This window comes from Tenrec ecaudatus, chromosome 2, assembly GCF_050624435.1.
Source record: "Tenrec ecaudatus isolate mTenEca1 chromosome 2, mTenEca1.hap1, whole genome shotgun sequence".
Lineage (NCBI taxonomy): Eukaryota > Metazoa > Chordata > Mammalia > Afrosoricida > Tenrecidae > Tenrec > Tenrec ecaudatus.
In genome coordinates this window covers 194,767,807-194,782,628 of record NC_134531.1, presented here as the reverse complement: position 1 = coordinate 194,782,628, position 14,822 = coordinate 194,767,807, and the positions used below count along the sequence as shown (strand labels likewise).

At 38.2% G+C, this 14,822-nt stretch overlaps 1 protein-coding gene across 4 annotated transcripts in view; it reads left to right on the top strand.

The window, feature by feature from the left end:
- Window positions 1–14,822, top strand: part of CNOT6 (CCR4-NOT transcription complex subunit 6) — a 64,941-nt gene that overhangs the window by 34,939 nt on the left and 15,180 nt on the right. For all 4 annotated transcript variants that reach the window (XM_075542091.1, XM_075542092.1, XM_075542093.1 and 1 more), the window contains exons 3-4: window positions 5,128–5,314; window positions 8,974–9,059. In XM_075542091.1, the coding sequence (XP_075398206.1) occupies window positions 5,128–5,314; window positions 8,974–9,059 (273 nt within the window). The remainder of the gene's footprint in view (window positions 1–5,127; window positions 5,315–8,973; window positions 9,060–14,822) is intronic.

The window sequence follows — 14,822 nt, the reverse complement described above, 5'->3', positions numbered from 1 at the left end:
ATTAGAAACAATTCTATGCCCATGATACAATAAACCAAAATTTAAAAAACAAACAAAACTAGCTGTCATCAAGTTGATTCTGACTCTAGCAACACTATAGGACAGAGCAGAACTGCCCCTATGAGTTTCCTAGACCAGTTCTTTTTTTCCCTTCCAATTAATCATTTTATTGGTAGCTCTCACAGATAATTATAACGTTCCATAAGATCAAGCATAATTGTACAATTGTTACCACAGTCAGTATCCAAACATTTTCTTTCTTCTTGAACTTTTTGGTATCAGCTCCTAGACCAATTTTTTATGGGTGTATAAAGCCTCAATTTTCTCCCACAGAGCAGCTGGTGGTTTCAAATTGCTTACCTTCAGTTAGCGGCCCAACGTGTAATCCATTACATTACACCACCAGGGCTCCAAAAATTTACAAAGGAGAAACATAAAAAGAAGAGAATCTGAAAAGAAATTAAATCAATAATCAGTAACCTTTTGTGTTGTTTTAATTAGTATTCTGTATTTCTAGCTTCTGATATCCACTGTAGTGGCTGTACAGTACTCGTAGACAGTGTTCATGATTAAAGGGTTTATTAAGGTAGTTAACAGGTTATAATGCAAGTGAGAAATGTTCAGAAGATAGAGTTGTTTATCAGCACACATCACAAAGTGTTTTCAGGTCTGCTAATAAGTGTCTAAAGGTATATATCATTCCACTGTAAGCCTTAGCTGGCACTCACCTTGGTAAACCTAAGCCGTATTCCACAAGCCAGCCTCCTGCACAAAAGTACTCACTTTTACCTGCTCCATGGGCTGGGAATTCCATCACTTCTCCATGCTCTTGCTCCTGGTTCTCCCGCTTTTCCTCTGATGTTACAGATATCTTCTGAATTCAAGAGGTTAACTGTACAGGGATTTCAAGTCCAGCTGATGCATTCCACTTCTGGCTCTTCCCTCCCCTGCTTCTCAGAAGGGCTCGTTTTATACCCACAGGACGGCTTTCCAGGGAAACTTGTTTACAGTTACTCACAGGCAAATCTTAGCAATATCTTCCCCCACTTTCTTAGTAGATCCTTTAGAGAAGGTCCTTAGGTGGGAGTTAGAGACTGGCTAGAAAAGCCACATTAAATAAGTCACCATTTCTTTCAAAGCAGAAATACCAGGTCCAAATGGTTTCTGATGCTTGGTAAATTCTACCAAACATAAAGAAGTAATACGAATTCCTTAACGATTTTTCCAGAAAAAAGAAGCAGAGGAGGTACTTCCTAACTCATTCTGAGCTAAGCATTACCCTGATAACCCAAACTATACAGAAATATTACAAGAGAGAAAAACTACAGACCAAATCTCTCATATAATGCCCTTCTAGTGAATGGATAAACAAAATGTGATATACACACATACAATGGAATATTATTTCACCATAATTAAAAATGAAATTTTAATACATGCTGACATGGGTGATCTTAAAAATTATACAATCTCTAGGGCTTGGGGGCTGTAGCTTTTTAGGAGCAACAAATCTCCAACCCTTTGTCCGGGCACCACTAGGTGGGTCTGAAACGGCAGTGTTCGCCAGAGTGAGCAGTATGCTGCCCTTAGGAGGAGTCCTGGAACATTCCAGGGGACTGTAAAAGCAGATGCCTGTACTTTATCCTGGGTTATAGGCCATCATGGCCATGGAATGCTCATTTTAAAAAAATTTATGAGCGTGCAGGTGGACCAATTAAGTTTTGGGAACCTATCGGCTAGTGTTTAACCACTTTAGCTACCCCGGAACTCCATAATATTATGGTTATTTTAAATTCCTGATCTGATCATTTAAAAATCTCTTAATAAGTCTGGTTCTGATACTAGGTTCGTCTCTTCTGTTTTTTGCCTTCAGTGCTTTCTTTGTAACTCTCTGATGAAACCCTACCAGATGTACCTGGTAAAAACAGGTAAAACGGTGGTTAGTGTAAAGTTTTTTGTTTCTTACTAAGAATTAGGCCATGTTAACTTTTCCTTAATCTATGACTCATTCCTCGACGTTCCATTGGCATCCTTTTTCTCTTGTCATTGGGTTTCCATAGATTGTTATGGTCGTTAGCTGCTTTCGAGTCAGTTTTGACTCATAGGAACCCTCTGCACAACAGAAAGAAACAATGCTTGGGTCTGTGTTATCCTCACAATTGTTGTATCTGAGCTCCTTGTTGCAGCCACTTGGTCAATGCACCTCATCGATCATCTTCCTCTTTTCCCTTGCTCCCCCACGTTACCCAGCATGATGTCCATTTTCCTGGACTAGTTTCTCCTGATAACATGTCCAAAGTGCATGAGTGTCCTCATGCACGTTTCTTTCAAGGAGTGTTCTGGCTGTACTTCGTCTAATAAGTTGGTTCTTTTGGCAGTTCTTTAGTACATTCAGTATTCTTAGTTAACCCCATAATTGAAATCCACCAATTCTGCCATATCTTTGTGGTCATTGTCCAATTTTCACATGCATCTGAAGCAATTGGAATTTCCATGATTTGGATCAGGCGCACCTTAGTCCTTGTCCTCCAAGTGACATCCTTGCTCTTCAACACTTTAAATAGTTCTTATGCAGCAGATTATCCCACTGCAACACACCACAGAGTTGCCTTCTAAAACAGGGTCTAGCAGACCTTTTAAGCTGTATCTACAGGAGGTGCACCCCCACCCCTCGACCCTTTACAAACTGTTACTTTATTTATTTTTTTAGGGTCACTTTATTTATTTATAAACATTTTATTAGGGGCTCATACAACTCTTACAACAATCCATACATATACATATATCAGTTGTATAAAGCACATCTGTACATTCTTTGACTTTATTTTTTTAATCATTTTTATTGGGGGTTCATACAATTCTTATCACAATCCATACATCCATCGTGTCAGGAACATATGTACATTTGTTGCCATCATCATTCTCAAAACATTTGCCTTCTACTTGAGCCCTTAATATCTGCTGCTCATTTCCCCTCTCTCTCCGCACTTCCTCCTACCTCCTGAACCCTTCATCATTTATATTATTATTATTTTGTCATATATTACATTGTCTGACATCTCCCTCTGCTCTCTTCTCTGCTGTTCCTCCCCCAGGGAAGAGGCTATACGAAGATTCCTGTAATCAGTTCCCCCTTTCTACCCTACATTCTCTCCACCTTCCAGGCATCGCCACTCTCATCACTGGTTCTGGAGGAGCAAACTGTTATTTTATTGTTGAAAAGCTATGTATTAAAACTTAGACCACTTCAACCATTTCCATGAGCAATTCAGTGACCTTGATTCTATTTCTATTTCACCCTCCTTTTCTGAGTTACTGCCCCTCCCCCAATCTTTTTTTTAACCTCTTCCTATCATTTGAATACGGTTGTCAAGTTGATCCTGTGTGTTAGAGCATAATGCTAAAGTAGACATTTTCTAATGGTTAAGCTAGACTGTTTACTTTTAATAAGACTTGAGGAGATATTTTCGATATAAATTGTAAAGATTATATCTAGTCAATAGCTTCAGCCTCATGGCTCTAGAACAGATGTCCTCAAACTATGGCCCGTAGGCCACATGTGGCCCGCCAAATACATTTATCCGGCCTGCCAGGTGTTTTTGCTCCATTTGTTTTTTTACTTCAAAATTATGTGCAGCATGCATAGGAGTTTGTTCATAGTTTTTTTTTAAAACTATAGTCCGGCCCTCCAACAGGTCTGAGGGACAGTGAACTGGCCTCCTGTTTAAAAAGTTTGAGGACCCCTGCTCTAGAAAATCTGGCATCGTATGATGATGTATCCGTATTTGAGTGAGCTTGTTTTCAGGGGCGGTGACTTTCACAAATAATCAGCTTTTTCTTTCTCCCACCCCCACACACAGCCAACCTCCTTAGGTGAGACAAGAGGACTAAACAGGGCTCGATTAGGTTTTTCTCTTGCCCTAGGTTGGCTGTTAACTGATGTTAGTGTCAGCAAGTAGATTTTGGTTCATAGTGACCCTCATGTGACAGTAGAAATGCCCCATATCTTGGCTGTAATCTTTATGGAAACAAATTCACTAGGTCTTTCTCCCATTAAATTGCAAGGTGGGTTCAAACTGCCTATCTTTTCCGTTAGCAGCCTAGCCTAGCACTTAATCAGGTTGCAGCCTAGCCTAGCGCCTTTCAGGTTGCTTAGGCTCTGGTAAGATCCAAGCCAGGAAGGATCCACTAAAATAGCTTGCCTTGAAGGTAAGCCTAAAGGGAAATTCAAGAATTCTGATCAGCGAGACCTGGGAAAACTGGAACTTACGTAAGGCAAAAACCTGTCAGAGAAACTCAACTCAGGTATTTTCCATTGCAACAAGCTGTTTCTACCCTGTCAGATGGACACCAGAAAAACAAGACAGTCCCAGCTCTCACAGGTTTCACTGCATTGTTTTTAACTGGCTACTTTCCTCCTCTCCCTGTTGGAAGAAGGGAAGATTCTCTAACCTTCAGAATAAGTGTTCTGGAACTTTTATACGTAATGCTCAGTAAGGTATGGGGTACCCCAGAGACTTTTTCTTTGCACCTCTCTGCCCTTTTACTACTGGTGTGTATGTCTCGAGCTAGTCCACCTGGTAGCCCCAGCATTTGCAGCTTATATTGTCACAAGCAGTCATGATTCTAGCAATGGTTTTCTGGTCTTGTGATTCTGTTCCCATCAGCTGTTGATTCTCTGAATCTATGTTTTCTGTTTTAGGGACAGCAATGTGCCTAATAATTTTAATTCTCTGATGGATCTAAGAAAAATTAATGGATTTTTAATCGTTCAGCTTTTTCCCACTGAGAGCAGGATTGACCATTTTCAAGCTGTTTAGATGTAAATCCGCAATTCTGAGATCATTCTAAAGGACGAATTCTTTTCTATAGTGCTCTTAAAAATAAAAACGTAATTTAAGCATTGTGTATTTTTTGTTTTAATATGTTTGATACAAAATTTATAGCTTAATTATAGCATTGATTTTTTTCAAACATAGGTTTCTTATTAACTTAAAATTTCTAGGATAATAAGTTATTTTAAGTTACTCATCAAAAGAGGTAAATCTTAATTTAATTCCAGTACCAGAATTAAAACAGTCAAAAACATTGTATTAATCCTCCTTTTAAATTTTTTCTCTCTTATAGGAAAAGTAAGAAGTTTAAGTTCATCTTTGTGGTCACTAACTCACTTGACAGCTTTGCATCTGAGTGACAACTCCCTGTCCCGCATTCCTTCAGACATTGCCAAGCTTCACAATCTGGTGTATCTGGACCTGTCCTCTAATAAAATTCGTAGTTTACCCGCAGAACTCGGAAACATGGTATCACTCAGGTATGCAAATGCAACTTAGAACATAACTGTGTTGTCGTTAAATGTCATTGATTGAGTTGGTTCCAACTCACAGTGACCTTATGCACAACAGAATGAAACACTGACCAGTCCTAGACCATCTTCACAAGTGTTCCATGCCGAGATCACCATTGCAGCCACGGTCCACCTCATTTTTTGCTGCTACTCTACTTTATCAAGCATGATGTCCTTCTCCAGGCACTGGACTCTTGACAACATGTTCAGAGTATTTAAGATGAAGTCTTCCCATCCTTGCCTCTAAGGAGCACTCCTGCAACTATAACCCCCCTAAAACAAATCATTAGATTGTTTTTGTTTTTAGCAGTTGATTAACGTAAGTTCACACCATGCACTTCAAGAGCTCAGTCAGAGAGCTATGCAGTCATCAGCACAATCATTTTAGAACATGTTCTTCTTGTACTCACTGTTGTTAGTTCCTGTTTCCCCCAAAGCCTCCACGGCCACACCCTTAGGAGCCTATCCATCCAACTATGTCTATAGATTTACCTATCTGTATTTCAGAAAACAAACTTAGAAAACCAACCCCAATAATAAAATCTAGAAAAACCTCAATCAAAAAGAAGCCAAATATGTTTAAAACTACAACCAATTTCAAAAGGGTGAGATGGGAGGTGAAATGTTAAATTTTAATTTGCGCCTGCCGTACCCCACTTTGCAGTGCACTCTAGCTGATAGCAAGGACGCGCATGTGCCTAGGCTGTGGGCACAGGAGCTCCATCCTTGTGGAAATGCTGCAAATAGATTTTGGGCTTTCACTGTCCTCCAAAGCCTTCTGCAAACTGGGTCCTCAGAACTTACTCTAATTCCATTCCATTCTCCAGTCTTTGATTTTATTATTTATACTCCTTAGATCACACTCGTTGATGTACTCCTATCATGTGGATTTAGCTGTCACTTCACATGGGTGGCTCTGTGCTTTAAGATAAGCCTTGAACCCCCCCCAGACTATTCTTTCTGATAGCCAGGCACCATCTGATTTCTTCACACTTTGCTATAGTTATCATCTTCAGTGATCTCTCATGAAGGCAAGTATCAATTAGGGCCACATCACAAGAACTAATTGTTCTTAGATTAAGGTTACAATTCATAGGAGCCCTGGTGGCACAGTGCTTAGGTGGGCTATGAACCGAAAAGTCAGCAGTTCAAAACCACCAGCCACTCTTTGGGGAAAGATGAAGCTTTCTACTCCCATAAAGTCACAGAAACCCACAGGGGGCAGTTTATCCTCTCCTATAGCATCCCCATGAGTTGTAATCGATTGATGGCAGTGAGTTCGTTTTTTAAAGGGCTACGATTAAGTGGACCTCAAAATCTACTCAAATATATGTTTTATATATGTCCCTTGTTCACTTTAGAGATAACATTATCCTTTTAATGGGGAACATTATAAGTTATCTCTTTATGTAATTCTATTGATAGTATCTTTAATTTAGCCAGTGGTATAGAATTTAAAACATTTGTTTAGAAAAGGAATGTATACATGTATAGAGTAGCTTTTAGGGCCCAAAATACATGGTTTGTTGACTTGTATAGATTAAAATTTTAAGTGACTGGACACTGTGCACAAACAATGAGGGTTGGAGATAAGGTAGACTTTACAATAACACTCATTCACAAAGGCACAATCTTGCTTGCTAGCCTAAGACATAAAAAAGCAAAGCGAACATGAAAATAACAAATATTCAACAATCCTGAGCCAACATTTTTTTTAGCACTGTTGTGAAAAACTATCAGTTTAGATCAGTTTAGTAGTATTGGAACAGTATATATCTTTTATGTATGTAAAAGTTGCTAGAAAATTGATTGTCAGCTAAAAAATGTTCAAGTAGATCCATTGTCTGAATATTTTATTGTTGTTTTGTGTAGTAGACGTCATTCCTGAACTAAAATTTTGAGATCAAATGAGAAAAACAAATCAAAGGAGCATACTTGGATTATCCCCACACATACATGTACCTGTGACACGTTTTTCATCATTGCGCTTTTCCTTATTACATCCTGGAGTCCAAGAAGCCATGGAATCTTTTGGCCGTCTCAAGGCTTATGTGTATGATAGTATTAAAGCCTAGACTTGAAAGAAGTTAGAATTACTTTAATTTGAGAGATTATAGTTGGGTGTATAGGACACAGCTTGGGATTTGGAATTTTGATTTAGCAATTTACATATTGTGTGATCTTGGGACAAGCTTCTTAACCCCATTGCACCTATTGGTACATCTGTAAAGCTGTTGCAACGCCTCCCCAGCCAGGCTGGGATGGATATTTGAGATAATGGGTAATAAGCTACTAAGATCTCCTAGAGCATATTGGTATTTAATAAATATTACTTACTATTTTCTGTTCTGTATTCTGTTGTATAAGGTGGATGAGATACCATAAAGTTGAATATAAATCCAAAATCCAGCTAGTATGCTGATCCCAATGAAAAATCTTATCCTAATTCATATTACCTGCCTTTTCTGATTTGTTCCACTGGCTGTTCTACTGCCTTCTACCAAGTGCTACTAGAATAAAAGAATAAGAAACTTTCTTGAAAGTTTCTTTGCTTCTATTACTCCCTTTAACTTTTTCCTAGACTTAGCAAGTATATACTGCCAATAGTTTTAATCCCTGGCACCAAATTTACTGAAAAGATCTTCTTTCCCACATGATATAGTTCAAAATAAACAGTGATCAATTATTCAGAGCCATTTTTTCCATGTGTTTGGTTTATGGCTCAGGAGTAACTGAGGTTCACTAAATTTTTAAGAATGACAAACTATAAAAATAATTCTCCTTCGCACTTAAAAATGGAAGCAGTAGAAAATACAACTATTGCCGTGTTGGATGGATGTCCTGTTCTCCCCTACTCCCACAGCACACACAAGATTCTTTTGATACTTGTATTTTTTGCAAAACATCATTATAGTAATCGTCAGTAGTTAAAGTAACTGATGTCGTTTCTAAAATGCAACTTGAATACACTTGGAGAAATATTAATTGTAAACTTAATTGTGCCACTGTCACAAGCTACATAGAGTTGGTGTTACAGAATTATTTGAATTCTCTCTCAATTCGCACGCTAGGATGGTTTCCCTTTTTCATTTTTTAAAACCTGAATAGTAGATCCCAAAGGAGCTAGACCAATAAAGTTTTTAGGTCATCTGTAAATGAGTATTGACCTGCAAATTGTGCCACCAGTCTGTATGAGTTAGAAGTAACAATTGAGATGGGTGTACACCTGTGGACTCTAGTGACTTTAAAGTGAGAGCTTACGTTTTATATCAGGAGAAAGAGGAGGCTTTCTACTCTCACAAAGAATAATAGTCTTGGAAACCCCTGCTTAGAGGGTTGCTAGGTGTCGGTGAACTGGGTAGTAATGAGTTTTGAGTGTATATTTGTATTTGGTTTTCTTCTTTCATTTTTCTAGTAATTTCCCTCCCCCTTGTATTTAATAAAAATATTCATCTGTAAGTTTGATTTTCTTCTTTTTACCACATACAATTTGAAACCACTGACTAGAAAATGAAGATGAAATTTTGCCATACTTGAGCTTATATTCCTAGAAATTATACTGTGTATTTTGTTTGTTAGTTGAAAGTTACTATGTCTTCTGACTGGAATTTTTACTTCAACAACAGGGAACTCCATTTAAATAACAACCTGTTACGAGTTCTACCTTTTGAGCTGGGAAAACTGTTTCAGTTGCAGACTTTAGGCCTGAAAGGTATGACTTTCATGTTCACTTACTGACTTGCTTGTGTGTCTTTGTATCTAAAGAAGCAGTGAGAGAGAAGCGTTTTATCAGGATTTGCAGGATCACTTTCCCCTAAATGTTATCTATCTTAGATACATACCATTGGTTTTCTCTCTTGTTTATTAGATTAGTAGTGTCTACTAATTTTTATATTCTTTGGGAAAATCATTTTGCTAATGGCCCAAGCTTGCTTCTTCAGCCTATGTTTTAATTACCTATATGCTCTGGCTATACATTCCTGAGACAATACTTATTTTATGTTGTAAACAACTATTTCTGCTTATCCTCAAATCTCAAAAAATAGAGACACTCTCAAAGTGCAATAAAAAATAAGTTGAAAATTTGGATTTAAGCATATTTTTGAAACTTGTTTTATGCAGGCTTGATTAGTGTATTAGAACATGGGAATACAATTTATTAAGTAAGAGTTAATGGAAAATACTGTTTTAAAGTCAACAACATTAAAAGTCACATTTTACCATGTTGGTGCCTATCATCTTTTTATTTCCTTAAATGATTCTTCATTAATTGTCTTAGTTTCTTAATGCTATTATAACAGAAATAGGACAAATTGGGTAGCTTTGTGGAGCAGGAATTGATTTTCTCAAAGTTTAGGAGTCCAGAGGTTCAAATTTAGGACAGTGTTAAAATTTTCTTAACCATGCTTTCAGCCATACAAATTTTGATAATATAGGCAGTCACCAAATCACGAACATCTGACTTACACACAACCTGTAGTTAAGATTAGCCCGTATATATCATTCCTTGAGCACAAACTCTGAGCATGCATAGAATGGGACTGAGTGGTGCCTTGCACCAAAGGGCAGCACCTGGGCAGTGCCCTCCTTGAACTAAGCTTGGGAGCTGATGGTGGTATATATGGCAGGCAATATCACTTCAGCCACAGCCGTGGAGCCGGCATGGGCTCCAGCTGGGGCTGAAGGGGAAGAGGTGTGGAGCAAGAACTAGCCAGGAGGCTGCAGGCATGACCCTAACTTCACAGAGTTTGATGCCAGGCTCCCAAGGACAATGGAGAGGAACAGCCACCACTGCTAGAGGCACCACTAGGGACTAGGGACTTTTCACCTAAATCACTGTCAACATACAATAGGTCCTAATAATAAAGTCATTAGTTTGTGATACATATCAAAACATTATCATTACTATACTATGTTAAAAGATTTGAGGTGTATCAAGAAGTGTTTCTTTAATTTTTACACAGAAAGGCAGCTAAGACAAACATTTGATTAACTGACATTAATTATAATCCACACCTAGCTGTTCTGAATTAATGTATACATTTGAGTTAAGGACAGGTTTAGTAATGGAACTCTTGGTAAGCCAGAGATTGCATATATTATGTTTTTATCTTCATTCACTTCAGTGTGTTTTTATATTTCTCTTTGACCAGTAGATTTATAAGTATGTTGTTTATCTTCTAAATGTTTGAAGATTTTCATTCCTTTGTATTAAGATTTTTTGTTTTATTCCATTGATTTGTTGAAATTTATTTTATGGCCAACATACCTGTTTTGGGATGTGTTTTTAGGGACCCAGTAGAGAATGTATCATCTGCTGTTCTTGTCAGGAGATGTTGTATAAAATTATTAGACCATGTTAGTCTAATACGTGTTGGACTGATAGTGTTGTTAGGGGGCATAGTGGGTTATGTGTTTGGTTGCTAACCACAAAACCAGCATTTTGAAACTGTCAGCTGCTCCATGGAAGAAAGATGAGACTTTCTATTTCAGTGAAGAGTTACACTCTTGGAAACTCACAAGGACAGTTGTACCCAGTCCTTAAAGGATCACTGAGTTTGAATTGACTTGATGGCAATGAGTTTTTGAATGAGGGTGTTTTTGAGTTCTGTATATTTCTGTCAGTTGTTGAGAGAGGAGTGTTCAAGTTGATTTGTTTTACTTTACGTTCTATTTTTACTTCAAATATTTTATACTTCTTTCATAGATAACATATTTAGAATTGTCATGGAGGAAGGTACTCTGGTGGTGTTGTGGGCTAGGTGTTGGGCTGCTAAGCACAAGATTGGCAGTGCAAACCCACCAGCCTCTCTGGGAGAAAGTTGGGGCCGTTTGCTCCTATGTAGAGTTGCTGAGTCATAAACAACTCAGTGACAATGAGTTTGGTTTATGTGTTAGAGGAGTATCCTTTATGATTGCATAATACTGCCTTCTGTCTGTGGTAATTTTATTTCCTTTGGTGTTCATTTTAATGTTCAAAAGTGTAGCTTTGATATGGAATGCTTTGTTATTAATATAGTTACTCGTGCTTTCTTTTGATTAATGTTTATGTGATACACCTTTTCAGCCCCCCCCCCCCCATCCCACCCCCTCTGACTTTCAACCTGCATATGTATGAGTTGACTTTTGTGGATGTCAGGTTGGGTCGTGTATTTTTTTTTTTTTTACATTTTATTAGGGGCTCATACAACTCTTATCACAATCCATACATATACATACATCAATTGTATAAAGCACATCCGTACATTCTTTGCCCTAATCATTTTCTTTCTTTTTTTTAAATCTTTTTATTGGGGCTCATAAGGCTCTTATCACAATCTGTACATACATCAAATGAGCAAAGCACCCTTATACATTCGTTGCACTCGTCACTCTCATAATTCACCTTCCACTTGGGTTCCTGGAATCAGCTCGGTTTCCCTTTTTTTCCCCCATCCCCCTCCCTCCCCAATCCCACCCCTGGTCCCTTGATAGTTTATAAATAATTATTATATCTTATCTTACACTCCCCGGCGTCTCCCCTCACCCGCCTCCCCCTTGCCAATCTCCCAGAGAGGAGGTTACACATAGATCTCCGAGATCGGTTCTCCCTTTCTACATGCCCTTCCCTCCTGGTGTCGCCACTCCCACCGCTGGTGTTGAAGGGTTCGTCTGTCCTAGATTCCCTGTGCCTCCAGATCCCCACTGCACCGCTGTACATCCTCTGGTATAACCAGGTCCGCAAGGCAAGGTAGAATTGGGGTCATGATGATTGGGAGGGGAGGAAGCGTTCAGGAACTAGAGGAAGGTTTTGAGTTTCATTGTTGTTACACTGAACCCTGTGTGGCCCATCTCCTCCTCACTACCCCTCTGGAAGGGGTGTTCAGCTCTCTATGGGTCGTGTGTTTTAATCCACTCTGCCAACATCTGCTTTTTAATTTGTACCTTTAGACCATTTACGTTTTTGTAATTATTAATATTTTAGGGTTTAAGTGATTTGTCATTTTTCTTTTCTCTTTCTCTGTGGTTCTCTCAATTTGTAGTCACTGAACATTTCATATACTAGTGGCTCAATCGTTATATGTGTACAGAAGCACATAATTTATTATAATCTTCTTGTTATCAATTTTAAGGATGGACACCTTCAGAATCAACTTAGTAACCGATTTTGGGGGGAGTTGTTTGTGTGTTTAGAACTCTTTAACTCTTTGTGTTCCTTTACCATCTCTCATTTATTATGTAGTTGTTTTGAATATGTCTTCTGTATACTTAGAACTCTATTTGATGTGTGTTATTTGTAGTTGCTACTACTGGTCTTCAGATGCTGTGATGGTATAGTGGGTTGCTCCTGGAATGTTAACTGAAGGCCAGTGGTACAAACCCACCAGCTGCTCCAAAGGAGAAGATGAAGCTTTTTGCTCCCTTGAAGATTTACAATCTCAGAAAGCCCACTAAGCAGTTCACCCGATCTTATGGGTTGCTCTTGGTTGGAATTGACTTGATGGCAATGAGTTTGTTTTTTTGTTTGGTTGGGGCTTTAAAAATTCAACAAGAAAATTATTTTCTTTGGACAGAAAATAACTTTTTTTTCCCTTTCAATAGTTTTAATGGCACTTCATCCACATATCATACAATTCAATAGTTACATCATAACTAGAAGAGTTGTACAATCATTACCACAATTTCAGACCATTTTCTTTTTCCTCATACTCATTCATGTAATTTTTTACCCGTTTTGGAAAAATATACAAGAAAACATTCAACAATTCAACAAGTTCTGTAATTCAATGCCATTGATCATACTCTTTGTGTTGTTACCCATCTCCAAATTTTCCATCACCATTAAAATGATCTCAATTCCCCCTCAGCAGGAATTTTTCTTCCTTCACTCATGGTAACCATAGGTGAAGTTGATTTCTTTGTTCTCTTGACATGATAGTCACATAGACACTTTCATTCTAAAAACAGTTGTGTATACATCATCATAATCAGCTCTGATGCCGCCTGCTCCCTCCCATCCCCACTGATGGCTCCCCAGTTCCCTTTCCCCATCCTTCCCTCCCTAGAAGCATTGCATCAGAAAACAATAATAAGAAAAAGAAAGAGTAAGAAAGGAAAAAAAACCCACCAAGAATATTTTAAAAGCCAGGTAGTTATATCTTTATATCCTTTTCCTTCTGAAAGATTTTCACTGAGTATAGTATTCTGGACATCATGCTTGGTAAAGTACAGGAGCAACAGAAAAAGCCCTTGATAAGGACTACAACAATGAGTTAAACATAGAAACAATTCTGAGGTCGATGCAGGACCAGGCTGTGTTTTGTTCTGTTGTACATGACTCAGAACCCACTAGATGACTTATAGCAATGATGATAATAAGATTCTGGATTGCCAGTTTTCTTTCAGCACTTGAAAAACAATGTGCCACTCTGGCTTACATGGTTTATGTTGAGAAATCCTATGTCATTTGAATTATTTTTCTTGGGATCTTTAAAGATTTTTTTGTTTCTCTTTAATGTTCAAAAGTGTAGCTTTGATAGGGAATGCTTTGAGTTTGCCCTGTTTGGGATTTGTTCAGGTTATTGAATCTGTAAGTTTGGGTGTGTTTTTCATACTGCCTTTGGCCTTCTAGGGTTCCATACATAAGTGTTCTGGTATATTTTGTTTAGCCCCACAGATCTCTGAAAATCACTGCCTGAGTGATTTCTCTCTTTTTTTCATTTCAGTGATTTTTTTTTTCCCCAGTTCATTTTGTTAATGAGCCACCCACTGAGCCTTTTATATTTTTCAGTACTAAATTTTTCATTTGGCTACTTTTATCTAATGTTTATGTACAGAGAATTTCATTTTCTTTGTTGAGTCTTCCTTTTTAAATTATTTCACTCTTGTTTATAAATGCATATGAAGCATTTTTATTAATAGATGCAGAGAATTATGTCGGTTGAGGTCTGGGAGGAGTAGTCATAACACATTTACCCCCCCCAAAGAGCACACTACCCTCTCCGGATTGTGGTCATTGAACAACAAGCCCTAACTAAAACTAATGAAAGCAAATGTCAAATTGCTCCCACATGTAGCAATAGGCAACCTTCTGAAAGGCTTTGAGATTTATTTTGTTGCTATTAGGTCTCATGAAGTCTGTACTGACTCGTTAATGAGGAAACAGTTCAGTCCTGTGCCATGCTCACAATTATGTTTGAGTCCCCTGTGTCCGTCCATCGCATTGAGGGTTTTCTTGTTTTAGGCCGACCCTTTACCAGGCTGTTTTACTGAGCATGATGTTCTTTTGCAGGAATTAGTCCCTCTTGATAACATGTCCAAGAGTGGGAGATGAAATGTCTCCATTCTCTTCTCAGGGAGGAATGGTCTGTACTTCCCCCAAGACAGATTTGTTTGTCCTCTGGTAGTCCATGGCACTTTCAATATTCTTCAACAATACCATAATTCAAGTATATAAATTCTTCTGTGTTGTATTCATTATCTAGCTTTCACATAC